Source organism: Rhincodon typus, chromosome 2, assembly GCF_021869965.1.
Source record: "Rhincodon typus isolate 14 chromosome 2, sRhiTyp1.1, whole genome shotgun sequence".
Taxonomy (NCBI): Eukaryota; Metazoa; Chordata; class Chondrichthyes; order Orectolobiformes; family Rhincodontidae; genus Rhincodon; species Rhincodon typus.
This window is the reverse complement of record NC_063333.1, coordinates 117,209,843-117,237,537: the sequence shown is the minus strand read 5'-3', so window position 1 is coordinate 117,237,537 and position 27,695 is coordinate 117,209,843. Positions and strand designations below refer to the sequence as shown.

General features: G+C 39.4%; 1 protein-coding gene across 1 annotated transcript in view; it reads right to left on the bottom strand.

Annotated features, from left to right (window-relative positions):
* Positions 1-2,253: 2,253 nt before the first annotated feature.
* Positions 2,254-27,695, bottom strand: part of scgn (secretagogin, EF-hand calcium binding protein) — a 57,603-nt gene continuing 32,161 nt past the window's right edge. Inside the window, exons 4-11 of the mRNA XM_020533137.2 lie at positions 27,455-27,544; positions 24,040-24,096; positions 19,476-19,553; positions 14,299-14,354; positions 10,644-10,689; positions 8,606-8,665; positions 5,919-5,987; positions 2,254-3,242 (exon numbers count right to left, since the gene is read on the bottom strand). Of these exons, the coding sequence (XP_020388726.1) occupies positions 3,114-3,242; positions 5,919-5,987; positions 8,606-8,665; positions 10,644-10,689; positions 14,299-14,354; positions 19,476-19,553; positions 24,040-24,096; positions 27,455-27,544 (585 nt within the window). The 3' untranslated portion in view covers positions 2,254-3,113. The remainder of the gene's footprint in view (positions 3,243-5,918; positions 5,988-8,605; positions 8,666-10,643; positions 10,690-14,298; positions 14,355-19,475; positions 19,554-24,039; positions 24,097-27,454; positions 27,545-27,695) is intronic.

The following is a 27,695-nucleotide window of genomic DNA, read 5'->3' as shown; positions in this document are numbered from 1 at the left end:
CTTGCCATACTATCACAATTCCAGGGAAGGAAAATTTCTGCATCATATAACTTGCATGCAAAATGACAAGATTTTGTGTGGCTTTTATTTTTTGCATTGTGTCCACAGGGACACTGTAATGGAAGTGACAGAAGTAGTGGATTCTTCACAGACCACATGGGAGAAAAATGGCTGTTGAGATTCTCCCTTGCATTCATCTTTCTTCATTTTCCTCCAGCTCTTCACACTGCTGCTCACTGTAGAGCAGTTGTGACTCAGGATGTGAAAGTTGTACAGCATACAGCACATCATCTTGAATCTTGAATACTGTACTGCTCCTTCAGAGTGGTACAGACAGCAAAAATGCTTCAGTTCCCAAAGGTCTGCTCTAATATATTTTTTATGGCAGCTTGGATTTCATTATATCCATGGTATCATGTTTGTGTGGGTTGCACAGCCATCAGCTACTTTGCCACCTCATTGCATTTGTCACCCAGTGCTCACCCTATGTTTCATCGAGTGACTCAAATGCAGTGACCTGCATGATTTGAATTCTTTGTTCAAATAGCAGTGGGACATTAAAGGGAGTGAAAATCCTTGTTGCTTCAGCATAGTGTAAAGTTGAAATTGGTACTCACGAAGCAGTGTGTATGCAGTCAAGTGTGCCCTATGCCATAGTGAAGCCAGTCAAAATGAATGCTTACTCTGCTGAATTTTCCCTGGTGTGAAAGAAATTTAGTTGCCTATTTTTGAACTAAAAACACAGTGACCTATTGTATGCAATCTTATGTCAATGGCAAACAGAGTTGCTATCTGGATGGAGCCAGATATACAAAATTTCATTATTACAGGCTTTGACAGCCACTGGCAAAACAAACCTTGTCCTAGTCAAGATGGGTCTGCGTACAGATGTCTCATATACAAAGTTCAGATTAGAGGATTGCTTCCTGAACACCCTGCGTAGATATGGCCTCCTGCTAAGAGCTCCTTAACTCCTCCTCCACCTGCATTTGTTCAGCTGTGCTGGACCATTGTTCATTCTCCATATCATGCTGCATGCCGCATGCCATAAGAAATGCCTACAGAGACATTCATGTCTGGGAGAAACTAACGTGCGCAGAAGTCTTTAGCACATGTCCCACTACTCCAGCTATATAAAGCATCAATCACTTACAGAATTGTAGCAACTCCCAGAATAAATCAAGCAGTACGTAATCTGAGGTTGATGATCTTTTAAAAAGGATGTTCTTCATGATGTTTAAAGTATATTAGTTGTAAAAGGTTAAGAGATGGCATTAGCTGAAGTTAGGGATGGGATTTTCTCCTGCCTAGAGATGTGGGCAGGTTGGAGAAAGTGCCAATAATTTGTGGTTGGCACTTCCAGAATACCACCCCCTCCCCTCCCCCCACTCCACCATCTCAGTATTCATTTCTGGACAAGGAGATCCATGGTCAACCTTACCAACTTGCTACCAAATAAAGCCCTCATGTGGTCACTGGCCACTTAAGGCCCTCAGCCCACATCTGGCTCTATTAACTGCCTCCTGATAGGTGAGAAAAGTGGGCTGTTTTCCATACAGAGCAAACGGAGTTGGAGAGGGGGAGGGGCTTCCATTTGCCCCATTCTGAGGATAATTGGAAGTATAGGTGGCAGGTAGCAGAGTGTTGCTGAATACCTCTTTCCTTGCCTCCCCAACACCACCCCCAAGCCCTCTCTCCTAAGAGAATCCATTCATCTGCTTGTCACTACAAGTCTTCATGGCAGAACAGCCTGAATCTCTAGCAACACTTTCCAGCTCCCTGAGGATCCCAGTCTTTGATTTACTGGCAGACACTGGTGACATGAAGCTCGTGGTATGCAGAGAAGCCTGCCAGTCAGCTTTTAAGTTACAGATTGCAGCTTGATCTGATTGGCTCTATCCCTGGTGAGGGTGAGTCATCACCCCCGAAGATGCCCACCCACATTTAATGCAATCTCAGTCTTGGCGCTCTAAAATGGCAGCACTGATGCAAAATCACAGTTGCTGCTGATTGACATTGATTCATCTGCTCTGCAAACGTGAAATGGACTTTCAATTCACCTTCACCAATCGAGTGGTAGGATTTGCTGCAGAGGTGTGCTCGCTCACAGTGCAGATGTTCTTTTAGAATTTTGACGGCACATGTATTATCCCAAAAAATTGCTAATGAATGTATTTTCTCACCTTTAGAAATGGCCTTTTTTCTATAGATAAGGACAAAAAAAATTGAATTAAAACATTTCCAAGCATCAACCCCATTTGACAATCACTATAATCTTTTATTGTTCTCCATTACCACAGATTTCACAGCAATAATGTAATATGATGGGATAGTTAAAACAAATAGAGCAATTTTTAATGCAAAATGATAATCATTACCCTGACTATTTGGTGAAAACAGTACATTATATTCCAGTTAATTGTTCTGGTAAAGTCAGATTAGTTGCAAATGAAATGAGCAGAAATTCAGCAGATACCACCAGTACCCTGAGACACTGAATATAACTGCAGACTTCACTGGCAGCATGTCAAATGTTTCTTAGTTAATTTATTACTGGGTGCAACTTGCTATTGTAACTGTATGATAACTAATGTTCTGAGAGGCACTATTGGATGTTGCTGTCTGATGCATATGTCCTTTACCTTTTCTTAAAATATTCTTAATATTTCACAAAATTTATTTTTGGGAGTGCACACTTTTGCTTTTATTGTTTGTTACACAAGTGTACCAACTGAATTCATTTAATGTTCTGTCAAAATGCATAGAAAGTGCCTTACATCTGTGATGTGAAAATGTTTGGATGGAGCTTGATCTCTGTATATCAACACTCCAATTATAGTCAGCTGTAATCTTTCAATTTACATCAGTGTCAAAATTAGAGCCTAAAGTCAAATCTCCGCATGCAATTTCAAAAGCCCCTGATCTATTAACACTTTTTTTCAATACAAGTTTTGAATTGCCCCATTGGATAATTAATTTATCACACCCACTTCTCCTTTTAAGCTAGTAGCACATTGGTGCTTCTATGATCATGGGTAATGCTGCTTGTATAAGTGTAATCTTTGCTGTCAACATTTCTGTGACAGTGTGGAATAATTCACTGCATGGTTTTCTCATTGGTTTAATTTCAGTCCAAGACACAGTGCAAGCTCTGACTTCTGGATTTTTCCATCCTTGTTTGCATCACAGTGGCGCAAGAGAATTTCACGGAACTTGTCCAAGTCAACTCCAGTAATACTTGGCTGAACAAAACAAGAAAAAAATGTGAGTTTACTAAAGAAGCAACAGTGCTATCATGTTTTCGGTGACTCATGAGTGCTTAGCATTGTATATCTCTATTCCTTTTGCATAAGACATGCACTTCTGACAGTATGCTTAGGAGGTTCCCATCCATAACAGGCAGGAGGTTCCTAATATTATTATAATGATAAAGAAAATGGGTAACTTCAACACTATTTTATGTCAATTGAGCTACAGCAGCACTAGGTGCAAATTTCACCCAGATATGATGACTGTGCTGGTTGCTAAGTGTTGTGTTGAATCTGGCAGTAAGTTTGAAAGGAACTTTTAGCAAATTGATTCAGAAGTTTGAAGGCCATTTATGCAATATCTTTATTCATTTTCTCTAGCTGACATTCAGGTTCTTGTCAGTCTGTGCCAATTGGTATAATTTTACCAGCATCAATGGGCTCAGGTCACAGTGGGGTCCATGGGAAATTCCCTATTTGACAAGCTTGGCAAGCTGCATGAGACATAGGGTGTGTTGGTATCCAGCAACCCATATCTGAAGACCGTGTGATTAGATCTTATCACAGCAGCAGGTTAGTGCATGTATTCCCAAAGGGAAAGTCTGACAATAAACCTGTTCGCACTATAGTTCACAGGAGGAGGTACGACATGTGATCATCATCTATCAAAATCTGATTGCCTGTCCAAAATAGCATTAATCGTGTGCAAGTATTGTTGGATCAACATGGTAGGGACTGTGGAGAACTGTTTTCAGAGTCTACATATACAGAAAACCAGATCCTGAATATTGCTGAATAGAGAGACACATTGCAGGAGCTCTTTGCCCTCCTGTCAGGCTATCCATTTGGTTAAAATAAACCAAAAGAACTGTTGATGCTGGAAATCAGAAACAAACAGAAATTGCTGGAAAATCTCAGCAGGTCTAGTAGCATCTGTGGAGAGAAATCAGAGTTAATGTTTTGGTTCCAGTGACCCATCCTCTGAACCCTATTTGGTTAATTTGTAGGTGGGAGACAGAGCCACATTTTGTCCATGGCCTCCTGTGGTTGAGATTGGCAGTATTTTCACATCACTAGGTTCCTCAGTAATTTTTGAACCTCATTCAGACCCTTCCCACTCCTTATAAATATTGTAGGTTTAAAAGAGAATTCTGGCAATGAAGACACTTTGCAGGGTTGACACCAGTTATAATCTAAACATTATTCCATTATAGAATTAGTTCAACTTTTTTTTTTTAACCAATCCAAGAGGCTGAATGCACTATTCAGAGTTGATGACAGCTGCCTCCTCTCTCAGTAACAAGAAATGAATGAATACACACTAGCAATGCAAGCATTTATTACATCAGTTGACTTGTACAGCTGGCATATTTTAGATTAGTTCACTACGAAGGCCAGCATATTAGTTTACTAGCAAGACCAAAATTCATTACAATCATTTACAATTAAAGCCAGCAAGACTATATTTACTGCATGAATTCACTAGCAAGACCAGTGTTTATAGCATCCTTAGCTTTCTTCTTTAACTGCTACAGTTCATGAGGTGAGAGTGCACCTACAATGAGTGGTATCACCAATGTATATTTTATCACATTTGTAAGTGGTGTGTTCACTGCTACACAATTTTTGTTAATTTAGTACTGATAACATTTCCTCATTTCCTGCAAAACCCTTGAAATGCTGCTTGGCCCTTTGGATTTGTAAAGTATTGTTTGTTTTAGGCTTTCGTCTCAAGACACAATGAGACATGCGTATAAACAACGATACACTCTTATGTTGCTATGTCAGGTCACTGTATGGAACATCAAATAATATTGTTCAAGGTATTTTTGTAAAGAAAAATTTTTTGTAAAAGGCAAAATCACCATATGCCAGAGGACCATAGGACTGCTCTCTCAGAAAGATTCATTGACGGTGAATTCAACCTGATGGTCACCATGCCTCAGGTGAGGGGTGGGGTTGAGAAGGTGCGACCTTCATGACAACCTCAGCTGGTGTGGGAAGTGAACCCGAGTTATTGGCATCACTCTGCATTGCAAACACCAGTCTAGCCAATTGGCCCTCCCTAATTACATCTACCTACATGCTGAAATGTGGAGATTTAAGCCTTATGACCTTTGGAATACCTCACTGCACACAGCTCTGACTAATCACTGCAGAAGTAGGAACTTATATTCACGACATATTTGCCCTTTCTCCAGTGATTGATTAGTGTTACTTTTGTTAATGAACAATATAATAGATGCCAGTCTTGCCAGTGAACTGATATAATAAATACTGACCTAATGAACTAATGTAATAAATCCCAGCCTTGTTAGTGAACTAATATAAAACAAGTTGGCTTTACTAATTAACTAAAGTTTTAAAAAAGCACTTAGACTAATTTCTTAAGAACTAATGTAAGAAACAGTTTCTCAAAAATCAGATTTTGATGCCTAATCTGAATATTCTTTGTCAAAAGCCTTAGAAGTGAATATTTATTATTTTATCTGATGTATAAATGACTATAGAAATATTGAAGAAGCAAATCCTGCTTTCCTATGTGTTATACTATCAATACTCTGATACTGTGAAAATGACATTGAAATCCTGACTGATGTGAGCAGCTATATGATTTAAACAGATTTTTATTTAAAAATGAAATATTAATTCACTTTGCCATAAACTCACCTTCACCAACTCCATCATATCCTTAACAAATCCATCTACTTCAGGACCTTCCAGAGCACCTGTTTTACTCTGCAATAAAGCAAGCAGTTGGGAGTCAACAAAAAGTGTATTACTTCCTGTTCAGACGAAAAAGGCCTAGCAGTTCATTCAATCATATCTTTCCGGAATACCAACTCCATTACCTTTCCAGAAGGTGTTTATAAATAAACACTGGTACAATGCATTCAAGCTTTTTATCGTGCTTCTTTTTTTACAAAACAGTAACTTAGCTTATTCATGGTTCTGACTTAATAATTTGCAATCAGAAACCAGATTCACCGCAGAACAATATATCTAGATTCAGTAACTTGTTTGTGTGGAGGACTTAAGCCAATAGCCTATCCTGGGTCTTCTCTCAATTCAGGTGAGAGAGTTTTAACAAACACTTGCACCCTGCCATGGTGATGATCACCATTGAATCATATTTCCTGTAGGGAAACAGTCAGACATCTACCTCTTGGATGTCAGTAAATCACCAGACTGATTTTGTCCCATTTTCCTCTCTGCTGACCCACTGGGCACAATTTTAACCAAATGGACTCACTTGCAGGATTGGGGGTGGTGGGAATGTAGCGTGTAGGGTGACATAGCTGGTGTAGAATGTAGGGTAGTAACCTGAGAGAAGTGGGTTTTGCTGAGACTGTTTAGTCTCATAAGTCTCCCAGCCAGTTGTATAGTTTAGGCACGTTGATGGCCCACTCCTGTCAATGGAAAGATTTAAATTTAAAGGGATTCCAGCAAGAGTAGGTGTAGCTACATTCTAGAGTTTCAACATGTACAGATTAAAAGTATCGCATGGGAAGGCTGCATCCTACTTTGTACCAATGTAGATTTTGTCGTAATTGTAAATGATATCATTACCTGCCAACCTTACATGGTGGTTGGGGTTTTGGGGGGAGAGAGAGAGAGAGAGAGACAGACAGACAGACAGACAAAGAGAGAAGGGGTAAGGGTGGAGAGAGAGAACAGGCTGAAGAATGAGACATGAAGCTGAGGTGAGCACAGTCCCCAATTCTGTATGCCCTTGCTCTATCTTCACTCCATGGCCCACCATCACTTCCCTGCTACTCAAGAGCTGAAGAGCACTCTGCTGAGGTGCTAAATGGCCATGGAAAGTCCTTCCTCCATCCTATGTGCAGGCCATGAGTGTGGGAAGGCATGTGTTTAATTGTCACATCTCATTCTCCATGAACATGAATATCAGTGTCAATTTGAGACTTAATGTCACTCAAGTTGGAGGCAGACTGCTCCAATCTTCCTCCAAAAGGTCCACAATGCCATTGGAAATGCAAGAGAGAACAGTAAATGAAGTTGCAAGTTTTGTTGTTCTGAGGTGTACTACATGGGAGGATGCAGGGGCAGTCAGTTTTTGAGGGTTGACAACTGAAAGGGGTTTACCAATCATATTTCCCGAACTTGTAAGATCTTCTTTTAGCATGGGCCTACTTCAATTTACAGGAAATAACATCTCTGCAAGCCTCCACAGCCCACAGAGAAAGTCCAAGTGATCTTATTGAAACATAAAACATTCTGAGGTGATTGACAGTATGGATGCTGGAAGATTATTTCTTATAGGAGAATATTGATAGGCTGATTGGCGACAAATGGAATTCAATCCAGATTGTTCAGGTGGTGCACAGGAAACAAAGCAAGGGAATACATAAAGAGCAGCAGGACACTGGGAAACACCCAAGATCAGCGTGCATGTCCATCAGTCCCTTAAGGAAGCAGGACAAGTAGATAAAATGGTTAAGGCGGCATATGGGATACTTGCCTTTATTAGCATAGAGTTATGCTGGGTGTATATAAAATGTTGGTTAGACCACAGCTACAGTACTATGCACAATTCTGGAATCCACATTATAGGAGGGAGATGATACCACTGGAGAGTGTGCAGTGGAGATTTACCAGGATGATGCCCGGTCTGGAAAATTTCAGTTATGAAAAAAGTTTGGACAGAATAGAGTTATTTTCCTCAAGGGGTGAGATGATGGAGATGTATACAATTATGAGGAGCATAGACAGGGTAGATGGGAAGACGTTTTTCCCGTTGGGTGGAGGGATCAATGACCAGGGGGCACTGACTGAAGGTAAGGGGCAGGTGTGTTTAGAGTGAATGTGGGGGAAAACTATTTTCATCCAGAGGGTGGTGGGAATTTGGAACTCACTGCCTTTAACTGTGTTAGTGGCCAAAAGCATCATAACATTAAAGAAATATTTAGATGTGCACTTGCAATGTCAAGGCAAACAAGGCTATGGCCAAGGGTAGAAAATGGGATTAGAACAGTTAAGTGCTTATTTTTGACAGGTGTAGACTCATCGGAACAAAGGGCATTTATCTGTGATGTAGATCTCTGTGACTCCATGATCTTACTGAATGATGGACACAGCTCAATGGGTGATTGGCCTGCTCCTGCTCCTTTTTATTAAGTTTTCATAATTTAAAAGTGGCAAGCAGTTAAAACATAGCAAGATCCCTTGAATAATTATGATTACAGGTGTCATATGTTCGGTGTTAAGATAAACTCATTTGAGTCTCTGCATCCAAAATTCAATTGATTTCTAATTTTGTCAGAAAGTGTATGTATGCACTTACATACATAAAACACAAATATTTTAAAGTATTTAAGAACGACAATAAAACCCACCACATCATAATGAGAAAAAATCTTCTCAAAATCTTTCCGTCTGTCCTCCAGGCGACAGGCCTATATACAAGGGCAAAACAAAAATCAAATCTTTTTTTTGAAAGATAGATGAAATGCTTGATTTGCCAAAATTCTTGCACCCAAAATAAAATTGATAATTCTTGAATTATCAATTAAAATGATTATTCTTGAAAATTTTACAATTATACAATTGTATTCAGTTGGGTTCAACGTTACTCCACATTTTGATCGTATTTGATGCTTGCTTTCACTTTGATTGTCTTTTTACTATTATTCTACTTCCTGTTATTAGTTTTTCTTCCCACCAATCTGAGCTCGCTCTTAGGTCCTTATTCTCTTGGAAATAAACTGCAAAGGTACAACTCCTCCACCTTATACAAGTTCCATCTGCCCCAAAAGTGGCTCAGAAATCTGATGCCCTCTCTTCTGCACCAATTCTCTAGCCGTGCATTCAAATACTTAATTCTCCCATTCTTACTATCATATGGCACAGAAATTAATCATGTTTTTACTGCTTTTGAAGTCCTGAATTTTAATCTCTTTCCTACCTTAGCTCCCTAAAGTCTGCTTCTCAGACCTCGTCCCTCTTGCTAAGTCATTGGTACCAGTGTAGACCACGACTTATGGCTGCTTACCTCCATCCAGAATAGTATCCTGCAGTCACTCTATGACATCATTAAACCTGGCACCACGACAGTAACAGATCATACATGAATTACATCTGTGGTCCACGAAAGGTCTATCTCTTCCCCTAATTAGTGAATCCCCTCTCCCAACTCATGATTGCTCTTCTACTCTTTGACCTCCTCTCCTGTGAAATTGAGCCACTGATAGTACCATGGATTTGGCTATGGCTACACTTCTCTGAGGAACTATTACCTTTACCAGTATCCAAAATGGAACATCAGTTTCCAAGTAAGATCGTCTCAGGAACACCATTACTACCTGCCTGGTTCTCTTGGACTCACCATTCATTCTCTGCCTGTGTGCTCCTAACCTGCGGTGTGGTTACCTCTCTAAAATGTGCTATCATGTAGTTCCCTGACTCGTAGATGCACCACTGTGATAGAGGCTGTCATTCGAATTCTGAAACTTGGAACCTAAGCTTTTACTGTCGTTGTCTCTTCTGCGCAGATGTGTTTGTCCATGCCTTCCTGTATGTCACAGAACGGGCATTCTATCTGGCTGAGCAGCCCTGCTATACTTAAACTTTGTAACTATTCATTATATGTAGAATAACTTACCAGCTATACATCAATCAGATTCTTACCTTTTATTGAAGCAAGAACCAACTACTCCACTACTCATGAAACTCCCGACTTTATACTTAGTCCAAGATGCACTCCCGTTGAGGTATACTCGGACCTAATATATATGCTACCCAAGAATCAGAGGAGAGTCAGCTCTGTTGCCGCTACTGAAAGTAAATGAAATACTTTCTAATCTACCTGTTGAGAGACGTTATTACATACCTCTGGAGCAAGAGGGTCCTGAACCCAGGCCTCCCACTCCAGGGTAGGGACACTACCACTGCACCACAAGAACACCCTCTGAAAGCTAATGAAACCAGATATCTAATTAATCACAGCTACTTTCCTATAAAGGCCTTGTTTATACCTGCCTAAGGCTGGGGAGGAGGGAAATAGTTCTTGTGATGCAGTGGCATTGTTTCTTCCACTGAGCCAGGAGGCCCAGATTCACATCTCAGAGGTATATATAGTAACATCTCTGAATAAGTTGATGAAAGTATCTACCTGCTTAAGGCTAGAACAAACCTCAAACAGTAAATTACATTACGTGCCAAATGCAGATCAGTTTCGATTTTAAAGAGATTGAACCTTAAGATTCTCTTGTTTACCAAACTCCCAATTTCTCACTCAGTCCAAGCCACACTCAGTGTATTTTGTTCACCAACAGGGCCTACCTGATGCGAACAAATTGCTCACGTGCAGGTACTCTGTCATTTCAGTCAGGCCACAGAGTGGTAATACAAAAATACAAGAAAAGTTTAACTTACATCCATTTTGAACTGCAGAAGGAAATTTTCTTCCAGTGACAGAATCCTTCAAAAGGGAGAAAAGAAATCAAATGGTTAATCCAAATCATAAAGCAATTATAAACACCAGTTACTACTCCGTTGGTTAAAGGCTCATTGTATTACAGTACTAAAACTAAGGTGGGTGGGACAGGTGACAAAGAACAAAACAGGAACAAAAACAAAATCGCTGGAGAGGCTCAGCAGGTTTCCAGCAATTTTGTTTTTGTTCCCGATTTACAGCATCCACAGTTCTTTCGGTTTTTATAAAGAACAAAACAGGCCTGTTCTACATTCATTGTGTGACAGATGCATGCTGTTAAATGGCTGTGTTTTAAACTGTCCCTTTCTATTCAAGGTAAATTGGAATAGTTTTGGAGAAGGAAAATCCAATAGAATCTGCGCAGGATTGAGCCTGATACTAAATCTACTTGAAGACAAAGCGACACATCCTGCTTAACAAGGCGGCAGAAAGGCAAATTGAAATTCATTCAAAATCAATTACAAATTTGACAACAGTCACGTGAAAGGGATGCAGCAGGTTTTGCTACTGCGTAGACTCGCAGACAGTAGGATTTGCATGGACAAGAATAAATCAAGTGCTGCAATGCCAGGCTGGAAAGGATTACTTTGGGTTACCACTAAACAGAGGGCTGGCAAAGGGAAAGGACTTGCAGTAAGTTTAAAAACTAAGGATTAACTGGAGAGTACTTTGCTACTGGAAGTCCATTCAATTATGCTCAGAAGATTGAGTGAAGGAGATTTAGAAGATTCACCTTGGTGGGTCAGGGAGAACAGATCTTGTTAAAGCTGGCAAGTGCTTCGGACTTTAAAGACAAGACAATGAGCTGAATCTTATCAGAGATCAGCTAAGTGTAACTTTTGTCAAGTTCCATGCATCATACCGCAATGATGCTTTCCTCGGCTGATTCTCCCACTCAAGGCAGGTAGAAATACTCACCACAATTGGGACATGATAGATTTTTGGCACTAGCACCATATTTAAAAGGCCGTTGTGCACCTAATCAAGCATTGTAAGTCTGAAACTGCCCTGTATGATTTATGACACTTTCCCCAGACACGGTATACAATGGGAAATTAGTGCCTCACTTTGCAGACAGGGACCTGGAGGTCCTGGCCAGATGGGGTAGTACAAAGGATGATTATCCTCTTGAGCCAGCATCGGCCATGATAGCCATGACATTTGACCCTACCAACCCAGACAAAAGGTTGCCACCGGATCAATGTATTCTCAACCATCCAGAGAAATTCCCAGCACTGTAGGAAGAATGTCAATGACCTTCTCCAGTCTGCCAGGATAAATGTCACCATCATCTCTCTGCTACCTCACACTCACTTTATCTCTGCTACTGCATAAACATCCCACCAAGGCTCTAAAATTTTCACTGTTGCCTGCAACATCTTCCCTTGCTTGTTCTCACCCATCCAAATCCCCCAAAATTCTAACCCTGCATACCTCTGTATTCACTCACTTGCGATACCTCACCACTATTCTCCCACCTGTACCAGCAATAATATCTGTACCAGTTACTTACAACTCTTAGCCACTGCCTTTGTTTATTCCAGGAGAAAATTGCCCATAATAGGGCCTAAAGAGCCAGGATGGGTGATGGAGCGCCTACATATGGCTCCTTACCCCCTATGCAGAGAGGAGTTTATTCATCGCTGGGTAAGGACCAGGCCTGGTTTTGTGCAGACGCGGAAATAGCCATATTCCAGCAGCCAATTAGGAAGCATTGTCCATTGCTGTGCTGTTGTATTACCCCCACTGTGAATGTTTTGTTAACATGCTCCTTTGGCTTCTGAAGGCATGAGTGGATCAACACAGCCTTTGTGGCCAAGAGGGCAGTGTTACAAGCTTCGCCCCTCCTTCATCTGTGCCTCAGATGATGCACAGGCAAGACTGTCTCCTGCACCCTAAGATAATGACACCTCGGCAAAAATTTTAGCTCGACTAGAGTCAGGAACACGTGCTGGTGAGCACATCACTGCCATGCCTCTGCAGGTGGTCATGGGAAAAATGCCCCAGGTCATTGGCACTTTGAGTACTGGCAGAGACTAGGCACCTGCTCAGCCCAGGCAGGAGCGGACTCCATGGTGTCAACCATGAGTGACTTCAGTGAAATGTACAAGATGACACAGGAGCAGCAGTCAGGTTTATCAGGGCACAATGGCTGCAGGAATGCAGCAATGCTGTGGGACCCTGCCAATCAGGCATCTCAGTATCTGGCTGCCTCTATACATAGACTGGTTGGTGGCTGCTCTGGAGAGCCAGGTACAGCACTCACAATGTTGGCTGGAAAGGTGGACAAACTGTACCCCATCATTCTAACCCCTGGTCCTTAGCATCAATGACAAGGTAACGGGGGACAGGGACTTCGAATTCACACCAGATGCTCCTTCCTCAAAAGGAGACATGCTGGTGCCAGTAGGCACTCACCCAGAAGAGGAATTACATACAGGCCCTGCAGACATCTTCTCACAGGACTCTCCAGAGATGGCTGGGCCCTCCACCTCCAAGCTGTCAGCCCTGTGGGAGATCAAGCGAAGGAGAGTGCAGCTACCTCTGAGCAGGACATTCCCAGCATGTCTTAGTGTATTAGATGTTTAGTATATTAGAAGCCTCCTAGGCAACATTAACTCTGAATTTTAGTGTGTTTGTTACAACAAAAGTTTTCTAGCGGAAAGTCTTGTAATCCAATATTGTTGCATTGGTCACTGAGAAATGCATACTTCTTAGAAGTTATCAGTCTTTTTGGGGAAAATAACAATTGCAACATTGAATCATGCCTGCTCTGCACCTGAACACACTGTATTTATTGTTTAGCAAATAAACAATTTCAATTGGATACATAATTGGCTTAATGGCAGGAGACAGAGAGTAATATTGGAGGGTTGCTTTTCAGACCAGAAGCCTGTGACCAGCAGTGATCCACAGGGATCTGTTCTGGGCAATAAATGCTGCCTAGCCAGTGACGCCCTCATCCTGTGAATGAATAGAGAAAAAAAAGGAAGGCAAAGTTCAAACAGTGCTTGCTTCCACTGTAGCGAGCATCCAAGCCCATAGAGTGGGAGTTATGAATTTTTAGGTAGATGTCAATGATGTTGAAATGTGGACAAGGTCTGTGGACCTTGGCATGAAGTTACTTAAATGTCCAACCCTAACTAAAAAAAAGTCTACTTGTATCAAAGTTAAAAAAACTTTCAGGGATGATTCTCACGATTTTTGGGAGTTTTTGTGAGCACGGAATCTGACTCTACTGCACAGATGGCATTCTCATACCACTATAGTAAAAACTGGGTCTGATAAGGGTTTCATTTTATTATGAAAACAGGAAGCAGAAATTTGATTATATCTCCCTCAAGTGTAAATTGAAATTTATTTACATTAGTGTTTAATGTTATAAAAGGATTTGCTAGAATAGGGACTGCGAGGCTGTTTTATCTGGTGTGGAAATCCAGTACAATGGGACACAATCTTAAAATCAGAACTAGGTCATTCTACAGGGATATCAGAAAGTAATTTTTCACTTAAAGGATGGTATGAATCTGAAATTCTCTCCAGCAAAACAACTCCCTGTAACAGATTTTGTGCTGAGTATAGTAAGTATCTAACCTTGCCAAGTCATTGAGGTCCAGGCGGCCATCTTTATTTTTATCGAAGAATTTCATCTGAAATAAAGCAGTAACGACCTTTAGTAAGTGACCAGTCCATAAAATTAGCTTCACATTTTACATCAAAGCAATGTATGCCATTACATTACTTTAAAATCTTTCAAAATCAAGATAAAACTGTCATAAAAGTAAGAAATCTTTTCTGAGCACTAAAAGCACTACACAACATATCCTGTAAACCTACCCAGTTGGGTAGTCCAGATCAATTTGATCAGTAAATGACAAGATACTCAACACTTTTCTCCCTACTCAATATTTCATTGGATTGGTTACAATCTGACATCAGCACACCATCTCGTGTTGAATTAGCAGATCTCAGTTGGTACAGACCAGGAGGCCATTAGTGATCCCAGGCTAGATAAATGGATGGATAAATAAATAAATACTGCTGAGCTGAGGCCATTCTTGGAATTCAGCTAAGCATTCATAATGAGGCCAGTTGGCCACTGCATCAACAAAATCAGATTGAGCAGATGGCAGTGTATTTGTTTTCTATTTCCAGAGAAGCTCATTATGAATATTTGGCTTAGATCCACAACTAACTAAATATTCAATCCTGTGGTGGGCCATTTAGAGAGCTTGAAGAGAACTGTTAGCTTTGTATCAATTTGTTCAATTTATTTTTCTGTGAACTAGATTTACAACAGTTATTTATTTGGACAAGGTTAAGCAGTGCTGAGAGGATTAAATATTTTACCAGTGGGATTCTCAACACTTGTGTTTGACTGGCAGTTTTATGAGAACGTAAGAGAATATTTTTTAACTAAGAGACATTTGATTGGCTTTCTTAAAAACAAAACATGGACATTTCAAAGACTTGTCAGTATTATTATATGACTCATTGGTCTGTAACTAGTGAATAGTCAGGATGTTAAATCATTCTGAAAATCAATCTACCTACATTCATATCTGATTCTCCCTAACGTAGAGGACTTTATCCAGTGGAGATATGAATTTAATGCATCCAAAATCTTACACAGTCTGGTCAATATAATGGTCTCTTATCATTTAAGGTCAGACCCCTTTGCTTAATCAATACATTGAATACATGCATAAATCAGACATCATGACAGTTGGAGTTGACAAAGGTTTCAAAGCTATCTGTTAAAAGGTTTCTCAGGCTTCCCCAAGGTTCATGAACAGGCTTATCTGGTATGGTTCCCACAGCCTTCAGCACCCATCTAGTCCCACAACAATAACAAAATAGGGTCAATGTAGATTTGCAGCAGACACTTAAATTTAGACCCTGACATCACTTAGTGATTGTTGGGTTGTAACTCACCTCATTTCTGATCCAGTGAAAACAGTAAGCAGAAGAGTCAGGAGGCGAAGTTTAAAAATGGAGCCCTGCACTCATCCTGTTTTGTTCAGTTGACACAGACTTGCTCAACATCAGATGATGAAAATTCAGCCTAATTTTTAAAAGTTTGCTGACCTTTTATGAGAAGTGCTAACAGTTCAAGAGGTGCAACAGGTTTGAGCAAGTACAGAGGCAGTGGGTGATCAGGAGTTGGACAGCTTTAACAAGGTTGGCTTGTGATTGGTGGTAGGCAGTACAGATTAAGAATGATTATCCAAAAAAAAAAAAAGAGATGATGATCTTTTTAAAGACATATGAAGTAACAAGGATGGGTCTAGAGATTGTCTAAATTGGATTTTCAGAATCATTGTCAATAACTTCTATCCAATAACAGGGAATAGAAGTGGTGATCTGAAATTGTTAAACTCACTAATAAATCCTGTAAAGTATCTGAAAGACGAGGTACTATTCCTCTGGCTTATATCAGACTTCACAGGAGTAGTTGAGGCCAGAACAGGAGTGAAACAGAATTAAAATGACAGGAGACTTGGAACTTGGGGTCAGATTTGTCGACTGCATAGATGTGTTCAATCAAGTGGTCACATTCTATGTTTTGTCTCCCTAGTGCAAAGCATTTTGAGTGGTGAGTACAATATACTAAATTAGTCTGAAAATATGCAAAGCACTGTTTCACTTGGAAGGATTGTTTGGGCGTGGGATCATGAGGACAAACAATATAAAAAAGCAGATGCATGAAAAAGGTGTTGTTGGAAGTGGAGGGGGTGTAGATTTAGATTTAGATTTTATTATATTGGGGGATGGGTTGACAATGAGTAGACCAGGGTAAGTTATATTTGGTTGTGGCAACACTGGGGGTGGCAAGATGGCAAAAGATGATCCACTGAATGCGAAAGCTGATGCATGGAAAGTTCACTAGGGGAACCCCACAGGGTTCACAGAGGAGGAGAAAGGATATGAGCAGAGTTTGGAAAATGGAACAAAATGTCAAGGGTCCAGTTCAACCATGGAAGAGTGGGGCAGTTCTCAATTTAGAAAAAGTAGAGTCATTGTGGATGCACAGCTGGCATTTCACAAAGAATACAATGGAGACAGAGAAACTAGGAGAAGGGAATGGAACTGAGGTGGGAGGAAGTGGAGTCAAAGTGTCTTGGGAATTAATTAGCTTACAATGGATATTAGTCAATAGGTTATCACCAGGAAAGGAAACAGAGAATTTAAGGAAAGGAGGGGAAGAATTAGAGAAACACACACAGACAGGAGAAAGAAGCAAAATTGATACAAACATACAAACAAGGAACAAAAGTAGGCCGCTTGGCCATTCAAGCCTGCTTCCCTATTCAAAATGGTCATGGCTGATCTAATTTTAAACTCAACTCTGAATTCCTGAATATCTATCATCTCTTTGGTAATCAAAAACATATCTAACTCTGACTTTAAAATATTTAAAGATTCTGCATCCACTGCCTTTTGGAGAAGGGAATTCCAAAAGCTCTCAACCCTGAGAAATCTTTTTTCTCCTCATCTCTGTTTTAAATGGGTGACTCTTTATTTTTAAGCTGTGACCCCTGGCTCTAGATTCTCCTACAAGAGGAAACATCCTTTCAATGTCCACGGGTCAAGTCCCTTCAGGATCTTCTTTGTTTGAATTATATCACCTCAGATTCCTCTAAATTCCAGAGGATATAGGCCAACCTGTCTAGCTTTTCCTTATAAAGCAATCTGCTTATTCCAGGTATTAGCCTATATATATATATACATATAGGGCATAACTTCTGTACTTTTGCATTCAATTCCCCTTGCAATAAAACTTAACATTCTATTAGCTTTCCAAATTACCTGCATACTAATCTTCTGTGATTCACGTACCTGGACACTGGTCTCTCTGCAGATGAGAACTCTACAACAGGTCACCAATTAGATAATGTGCCTATTTTATTCTTTCTGCCGAGGTGGACAATTCTGGACTTTTTCCACTTCGTATTCCATTTGCCGGACTTTTGCCTACTCACTTAACCTATCTATATCCCTTTACTGGCTCCTTATCATAGAATACCTACAGTGTTTAAGCAGGTCATTTGGCCTATCAAGTCCACACTGCCCCTCCGAAGAGCATCCCACCTAAAGAGACCCTGCTATCCCATCCCTGTAACCCTACATTTCCTATGGCTAGTTCACCTAGCCTGCACAGCCCTGAACACTATGGGCAATTTAGCATGGCCAATCCACCTAACCTGCACATCTTTGGACTTATGTCCTCTTCCTAACTCACCTTCCTACCATTTTTGTGTTACTGGCACATTTAGCTACCATATCCTCAGTCCCTTCATCCAAAGCATTTATATAAATTGTAGAGTTAAGGCCCCAGCACTGACCTCCCAGGCACACCATTCATAACATTCCTGCCAGCCTGAAAAAGATGATGTTTTCCAGTTTGCAGGGAGAGAAGGAAAAGGCATTGATGGATTTCCACAGGAACACCTTTTGATTGAAGAATGAGTGGAGTTAAAGAAATGGTTCAGTTTGAGAACGGGTTCAACAAGGTGATGCATAGGGGCAGTTTCTGCTTCTGTTCAAAATGTCAAATTATACTCAAATATAACTTTCTAAAATTAATACTATCATAGACCTCATGCAAATGTTCTGAATGAAATATTAACAATAACCACAATTAAAGCTATTCGTAAAGCTATTATGTAAATAGCATAAATGATTTAAGTACCTTAGACAATACTGAGCAACGTGTTATCATTGCTTAGGAAATAATCATCAATGTGAGCTTTACGTGACACAAAATCAATTGGCTGCATTAGCAGTACAGCTGATTAATGCACTGTCTGGTGTAAATCTGAGGCAGCAGACCAAGGAGGTCCTAGATTCAATTTTGTAGTGTTACCTGATGTCAGCCAGTGTTGTGGCAACTGACTTCAGTTCTGAGGGGAAGGAAATATAATCTGTTTGATAAACAAACCAAAAATCTGTATAATATCTGTGATATTGTACATCCAATCCCTCATTGTTATTGACTCAGCCCTAGAGGTTCAAAGCCCAAATCACATACATCCCTAAAGTTAAAAGGGGAAATTTGGTGACCCTGTAACTCATTCTTTCAACAGTCTCTCAAAAATGGAAACTCTAAAGGAACCTGCTTGCTTCCCTCTCCTTTGTGACACAAAATGCCAAAAGTGGAATTTATAAGAGAAAGAATTAGGGGATGATTATTAACTTAGATGAAGGAACAAATTGGTGAAATCCAGTCCCTTATAAACCATAAAACACAGAACTGTGGATGCTGGAGATATGAAACAAAAACAAATTGCTGGTGAAACTCAGTACAGATGGAACTTTCTGTGGGAAGAAAGCAAAGTTAATATTTCAAGTTCCGTGACTTTTCACCAGAACTAATAAACCAGGCTCAGTCTCCACTTGTGTTAGCTTCAACGATAAGGAAAATATGTCCCTGATTTCCAATTATAGGTAGACAACTCTTTCACTGTAAAGACTTATTCATTATCAGCTGAAGTAAACATCTGTAGGCATCAAGAAATCCATCCCAATATTTCCATTACATGCAATTAAATTAAACAGTAATGTCCAAATTGGTTAGAAATACACTGAATAGAATACTCAGAACATTAAGGAAATTGCAGATAAAATGTTAGCGTTGAGACATAAGCAATTACAGAGTAAATGGGATGTGAATTATAGTGCTCATATTGAAGTGAACATTGATTTTAAAAAGACAAACAAACTTTGTCCGTACTAGGTGGAGTTTGCAACAGATTATAAAGGATGCTTACCATAGTGTCAGTATACTCATCCAGCTTGTCATCTGAAATAATTTTCTTGTGTTGAAGGAATAGGTCTCTCAGGAAGTTCTGTTCATCACACAGACCAAACAAAAGTTAACTGTCTAGATTCCAGTTAAAATAGTACTTCGTTCTTTAAAGTATTGCATTTCAATGATCGGTAGAGCAGAGAAAAGTAATCCCACTCTGGTAAATGCAAAATTTTGTACCAATTTCTAATTTTTGTAGGAGGTTGTCAGTATCATCACAATTACATAGCATCCTTTATATTGCCAGTGTGCTTGTCAAATCGACCGTACAATTTCTTTATTCTTTTAGAGGACATGGGCATTGTTCGCAATGCCAGCATTTGTTGCTGATCCTCAATTACCTATTTCAAGGACAATCAAGAGTCAGTCACATTGATGTGGGTCAGAAGTCACATGTAGGGCAGATAAGGCAGGGATAGCAGATCTCCTTCCCTAAAGGATTAACCAGATGGGTTTTTAATAATTATCAATGATAGTTATCATGATCCTCATTGCTAAGCCTTGCTTTGTAGTCAAGATTTATTCATTGAATTTAATTTTTGCCATCTGCCATGGTGGGACTTAAAGACTTCTCTCTATAGCGTTAGTCTCTGGATTATCAAATCAATGACATTACTACTCTTCCTGACTAATTTGCTGAATTAGTAAATTGTGTTACATTTAAGCCATTTTGTCAGAAAAAGGATAAAATCGATTTATTTCAGTTGTATAGTAACTACATCAGAAATATTCAGGCAATTCCTTTAAATTGAAATAACATAGTATCCCATTGTAAACTGTTGGATTAAATCGTCATTTGCTCTCAGATCTGGACAGAAGCTCAACTGGGGAGGACTGTTAAAAAGGATATAAAAAATAAAAATCAATCATCGGATAAATATTGAATTCTAAGATCAACCCCTTTCTTATTTTTATATAGATTTTAAATTCCTTTTCTTAATGTTTATAGTAATTAGTTTTTAGCACTAGTGTTATATGTGCTAATTTCTGCTTGTGTTTTGTAGTGGTTTTGTACTCATATACTCATGGCAATCCCATGTGAAGGGAATGAATAAAGGGAAGCTAAAGGGAGGAAGGCGACAATGACTGAAGAAATATACAATGGTCAGCTTATGATTGCTACTGTAGTTAGACAAGGACTAAAAAGAATTGCTTTCCTTTTTCGAAAATTTGGAAGAATTTATTATTCTTTGTCTGAACCTCAAAATAACAGGTGAGACTTTTAAGAAAACTTTGAATAATAAATGGTGGTTTAAAGTGGGAGAAGGCCCATTAGATGAGCAGGCGCAAAGGCAAATACAACAACTACCTTGCAATAATCCCAGTTGAGAGGTGATTGGATAAATACGACTGTCATGATTGTTTGACTTCCTAAAGTGGATGAGACCATTGGCACGAGGGACATACTTCACAATAAAAACAACAGCAGTTCGAAGGAATGGTCTGGTCAGCCACTGAAGGTGTGAAGAAGTAGGTCTTGCTTGGCAGATTAAGCACCCAAGAATGGACTTTTGTAGATGTGAAGGCCAACTGTTGGACTAGTGAGTGTACTTGTAGAAACTGATTATTCTCCGGAAAGAAGCTTGATTAAACCACACACCTGTCTTCTGCCATTGTGTATACACAGTAAGATCTGAACCTGGAATATGTAGCTCAGGCAGAAAAGGGATTCTACGCAACAAATAAGAACATCTCCAGAACCCATAAAGAGAGAACATTCTGCTATTTTAACATTTTTTACTATTAGAATGCACTGATTTAAAGTAATTGGCAAAATAAGCAAAAGCAATACAAGTATAAGAACCATGATTTGTGTTTTTTGCATTTTTAAGAACTGTGGACTGAAATAAGAAAATGTTTTGAAAACCAGGGTTTGAAATAGAGGTTGCAAGCAAGTAACCTGATAGGGATTGTAAAGAACTGTTTAAACAAGCAGTAATTGACATCACATTGCAGGCAATCAGGGGCAGAGGGTGTGCACCAATGTAGTTTGTGTTGGCAATAAGAAGTTGATTACTGACAGTTATCAATGACAGAGACCTTTTCCTTACTGACAACTGTGTAATTGGTTCTCAGGTGGTTGAGCAGCTGGGATCTGGAAATAAGTTAGGGAGATACAGATAGACAGAGAGAGAGAGAGAGGAAAGAAGTGTGCAGATCTTCTCCCAGTCCAGAAGCTGCCTATTCTCCACAATCAAATCCTCAGTTTAAGCCTGAAAAAAACCCAGTTGCTTTTCCTGCTGCAGTGCCTGTAAGGTTTTGAACTGATGAGACATTTTCCAAGTGAATCTATCAGTCACTTTGTACTTCTTACAAACTACAGAAAGACATCTGAATAAGGTATTTAGGCAGGCTAAGAAGGATCACCTCAATATCAAAACTGGAAAGCAAAGACTACTAAATTGACTTTCCAGTTTTGCTATCTCTGTCAAAAATCTATTTTTCTTATTTACTTGTCTTGGGTCTGCATGTAAGGGGATAATGTGAGGACATTAGAGTTTAGTCTAGTAGTGTTATATGCCAATGGTTTACATCTCTTACCTGTAGCAATAGTCTAATTACTTGTAATAAATAATAATGCGTGTTCTAATTCTTGTAAGAACCTGATCCGTACTTTGTATCAACCTTGGTCTGAAAGTCAGGTAAATTGGGACACCGCGTCCAACTTTTGGGGGGGAGGAATATTTGAGAATAACAAGGGCCAAATTATAGGGCACTGCCCCAGTGTTAAACAGGAGAAATGGTCATATAGCAAGTGGATTGCACTGCCCGAGTGTGTGGTGGAGGTAGGTTCAATTGAAGCATTTGAGTGAGAATAGCCTTCTATTTGAAACAAAGCACTATGTAGGATTTATAGGGAGAAGACAGGAGAATTGCACTTAACAAAATGGTCATTTAGAGAATAGTTTCCTTCTGCACTGTAATAGTTCTGTGACCCTGGGACATATACCCAATGCTCTGAGTCACACATCTCCTGCCCTGTCCCTAAACTCTGCGCACTGACCTGTAACACTTCCACATCGACTATAAACTTGTATGTTGACCACAAACTCTAAGCAATCATTATAAGTACAATACATTGAGCATAAAGCCTACAACCTGACCATAAACGCTATGTATTGACTATTAATCCAACATAATGACTGATATTGGGAATTCTAGAGGATGCATAATATACAGACCACAAGATTCAACTCAATAGGTTCCTAACTTTGCAACATATTATACTGTTATAAAATGAATAGTCATAAAACTGAGAATTAGAGGAGTGTTACTGTAACAAGTTATACAGAAGTACAGTAGTGCTGAAACAAATTTAAAACTCTAAATTTGAACAAGTTTGTTTTTTTTTAAAATACCAAACTCAATCAGACATTTATTACTTGTTTAGCATTTATAATTTTAAAAAGTAAAGCAGCCATTAAATTAAATTCTGAAAGGTCAATGACTACAAACATTTTAATGATCTTTAATGTCCCAAATTTTCTTACAGATAATTCACTAATTCTGAACTGCTTTTTTGTTGTAATGTAAGAAATGGCACTCAATTTTTGCACAGGAAGATCTCAAATTTAACAATGTGCAAATCGCTACATAGTATTATCATGTGATGTTGCTTGAGAGATAAATATTGGCCAGCAATGGGAGGACACTCTGGTCATCGTCAAAACTGGGCCAAGTGATCCTGAAAACAGATGAAGCCTCGGTTTAACTTTTCTTCTGAAAGATAGAACCTCTGGTGCAGTGGTCTTTCAGGACTGTACTGTAATGTCAAATTACATTTGGTGTAAAAATTCTCCAATGCGGGGGTTTAGGAAGGTGAATGTGGGGGCTTGAACTCACAACGTGCTCATTTCTAAAAAAAAAAGTACCATAACTGAGGCACAGCTGGAGTAGGTCGAAAGGGCTCTTTTTCTGTACATTTTGTGAATCACAAGTTATCTAATTTTGGGGACAGAGGGGAAGATATGGCTATGTCAGGGTCACAGTGGGAGAGTGTGAAAGCAGCATACATGCTGTTGGCAGGTGTGCTGGTTTTTTAGCACAATCCCACCCCCGAACCATTACCACCTGCAAGAGGGGTAGATAATTGAGCAGGGTTAATGCTGTATTTAGGCCTATTGTCGAGGCTGATTGGAATTTTCAGATGGGTTACGGATTGTCCAAGCTGTCAGAAACTAGGCTAGCTGCCTGGAGGCCTCCCAGCAGAGGGCCAGTGAGTTAGCATACAAGACTCTTGCCTGACTGGCCATGGCTCCAGCTACAAATACCCTGGGGACGATCCCCATCACCATCTTAGCCTGGCTGGTGAGGCCATTTCTGATTTGAAGTTTTTAAAATAGATAGGGCATTTCTCTCTTTAATCAGACCTAAATCCCTTTCTATTGGCTATCCAGTTTTGAGAACCTGTCCTCAAGCCACTAATTAGCCAATTAATAAAAAAAAATCATTGCCAGTGGAGAATGTCACAGATATCATGCTATCACTTGAATAACACCTGTGCTTACTCAAAAGATGTGACTTACTCGGAGTTCAGTGGCTGAAATATATCCACTGCTGTCTTCATCATATTTACGCCAGATCTGAAAAGGACAACAGTGGAATTAATTGTTTTGGAAACTCCAACACCAATCATATTTATATTCTTGCGGTAGGTGCACAAAGCAGGGTTCATGTATCATCCATTAAGCATCGACTTCCATTACAATTATATCTTAATTGTTGGTCCAATTATTATTTCAACCACCAATGACTTCAAAACTCACTAGTATGTTTGATTGAAATCTTCAAATTTCTCAAGATGCGTCTCAACAACTATTGATAGAATGAAATTATTTTTTGTCAAAATTTAGTAATTTGAGCCAAGTAAAATGATTAGAACAACATAGTAAGTCTTCAGCACTTAAAAAGGATTGAATAAACAAAACATTGAATGAAACAACCTTAAATCAAGATTGGACAGATCACTACTGAAAACAATTTCAGTTAGTTTGGGTCTTTTGTAGTATGGCAGAAATCAGAATCTGGGTTCATTGACCTTGCATGTTTTGATTTTTTCCAGTACAACTTTGTATACCAAAGTGTAGTTCATGCAACTCATGATAGGTGGTTTAAAAAATAGACATCTTTATAAAGCACTTTCATGACCTCAGGACGTTCAAAATCCAACAGAGCAGTACTGTTGTAATATCGAAAATAATGGCAGACTCTTTTTGTTCAGCAAGTTCCCATAAAAAACAATGTGAAAATAATCGCGCTGTTTCAGGGATAAGTATTGGAGAATGTTCTCCACTTCTTCAAATACTGGTGTGAGTTTTTTTTTTTTTTGTTTTGTTCATCAATGGGATGCGGACATCACTGGCAAAGCCAGAATTGGCTGCCCATTCTTTTCACTTCGAGAAAAGATGGTGATGGACCAATCGCATTCTTGAACCCCTGCGGTCCTCTCCCTGCCAGGTACACTCAAATTTGTGTAAGGTAGGAAGTTCTAGTACTTTGACCCACTGATGAAGGAATAAAGATAATCTGTATTTCTAAGTCATGCTGCTGAGCAACTTGGAGGGTTATTTGCAGGTTGTACTGTTCATGTATACCTGCTGCCCTTGTTCTAGGTGGCTGAGTTACAGTTTTGTCGAAGAAATTTTGGCAGGTTGCTGCAGTGCATAATTGGTGAACTGACAATGGGAAGGTGTGAATGTTCTTTGTGGTAGCTGGGGTGCTATAAAAGCAAGATTCTTTGTCCTGGATGGATGTTGAGCTTCTAGAGTATGGTTACAGCTGCAGCCATCCTGACAAATGATTTATAGATGAAGGGCCACACATCAAGAATTCATAGCCTCTGACCTGCTCTTCTAATCAAAGTATTTATATGGCTGGTCCAGTTAAATTTCTGGTCATTGGTAACCTTTAAGATGTTCACGGTCAGGACATAGCACAGAATACTCTTGATCATCATCTACTCCCACTGATTCCCCAATATTTGGGGCATTAAAGTAGAAACTTTGAAGAACTTCTTTTGTTCTTATCTGATAACCTGATTTATCCAAAATAGCTTTCTTTTACCTCAGTCTTTATGATTTTTTTTTTGCCTTCTATTGATCCTTCATCACTTTTTCAAATTGTCTCCCCCTTTATTGCAACCTTGGGCTGAAAATTCTTTGCGTCAGAGTAATGTTTCCATTTCAAAATGTCATCAATCTTCAAGGCAAACCTTATAAGTATATGAAATTAAGTGGTTGATTTAATGAAGTTACCCTGCCAGCTAGGAGCCTCGGTCATATTTTGCATCATTGATCAATATGAAACCAATGGGCAAACTTCCCAACTGCCAATGTGTACTTGGGGGAAAAAAAAATAGTCCTACAGAGTCTAAGTCACACAGCATAAGGTGGCTCCAAGAAGCAAGATGGAATTAATACTTATACAATTGTAAAGCTGGGAAGAGCAGGAACATTTCTCATAACCTCACACTGAAAGATCACTTACCTGCTCTCTACCAGTCACTGATTCCCTCCAACATGACAACCTCACTAACTGATGCCGCCACAGTCCATGTAATGATCCCCAAATCTCCACACCTAATTCTCCCTGACACTAGCCTGGTGATTAATATTTGCCCATCTTCACTTGCCTTATCTTGCAGCAGCCCGCATTCAGTCTGGATTTGTGTGAGGTTTGCTCTTTCCACTTACAAGTGGCCCAGGGTGTAATCAATCTCGCCATTTAGACAGGTATTGTATTTTGTGCTTGGATTTCTAGGCCACAATTTGAATAGCTTCAGGGACACCAAATACTTAATTGTTCAGCATGGGATGTGGGGCAGGGTTGGAGTGGAATTAGAATCAAACTTTATTCTGTCTTCACCAATGTCTACGCAAGTTCACTTCCTGCTGGGCTTTCTGCATTTTGCTCATATATAGGATACCATAGTTATTTGCTGTTTCTGACTGGCAGAAGTTACATTGCAGATTAATATACGTGTCTCACTATAACAGACACAAATGGTACAAGTGCATCAATTGTTTGGACACAGACATGGCAGACTAAAATTTCTAAATGATTTCATAAGTCACCAAAGATTGGACAAAACTCATTCCAAGACAAGTAAGATCAACGGAATTTTGAGGAATTAACTCCAATCCTTTTACTAAAATGCTGCAATTGACAAATGTGGCTCAGCTTGGAAATGTGTTAACTGCTGCTGTTGCCCATGGATTGGTCTTCAAACTTCTACGCTTCACTATCTTTTACAGATGGTTAAAGTGTTTCAGGTGTAGAAAGTTTGCAGATGATACCAATGACTGTGCAAGATTTTACATGGTAGAACAGTGCAATAACATTCATAAAGATTTGCTAGGGAAGTGGGCTATAGTATGTGACTTCAATAAACGTAGTCTCACACATGTTCGTTGGATCAACATAAAATACATTCATATTTTATAAGTAACAATACTGAAATGAATCAACTGAGAAAAAGATTTTGGTCTTTTTGTACAGATCATTGGAGCTTCATGACCAATGCACCGAAACATTAGTTAAACGAACAAGGTAGTGGGATATATGAATAGAACTGTAGAATATCAATCAAGGGACATCATTTTGTAACTGATCAAACCACATGTATATTATGATGTCTGGCTCTGATACATCCATTTGGTGGTGTTTTAGCGACATTGGAAAAGGTTCAGATGGGGGCTACATGAATGTTTCATAGTCTAAAAGCTAGTTCTTTGTTCTAAGAAAGTATGGCCCTGAGGTGAGCCTGTTCAAAAGAAAATTAGTCTCTGCTCTAAAGTAATAAATTAGTGAAGAGTCTTGCAGCATTTGTTAGCTCAATGCCTGAATAAATTATGCATAAGAGTTTTGTCCCACAGTTTATTATGAGATGTGTGAGATATGAATTATCAGCCTCCACTTCTAACCCAAAGGCTGCTTACATACCCGCATGAAATCCACACTATTGTCCAATGGAGTCTCACGTCGGAACAGAAGAAGAAAGTTTTCATCTTCAGGCAGGATCATATTTGCCAACTGCAGAATTAGATGATTAAATGTCAGACCACAGGTTCTCTATATATTTTTATAAACAAAGGAGTCTAGAAATTGGATTCTGTGCTTGAGCTAGAAGATCAGTTTTACATCACTTAACATTTAACATTGGTAAACATTACAACTAATCTCA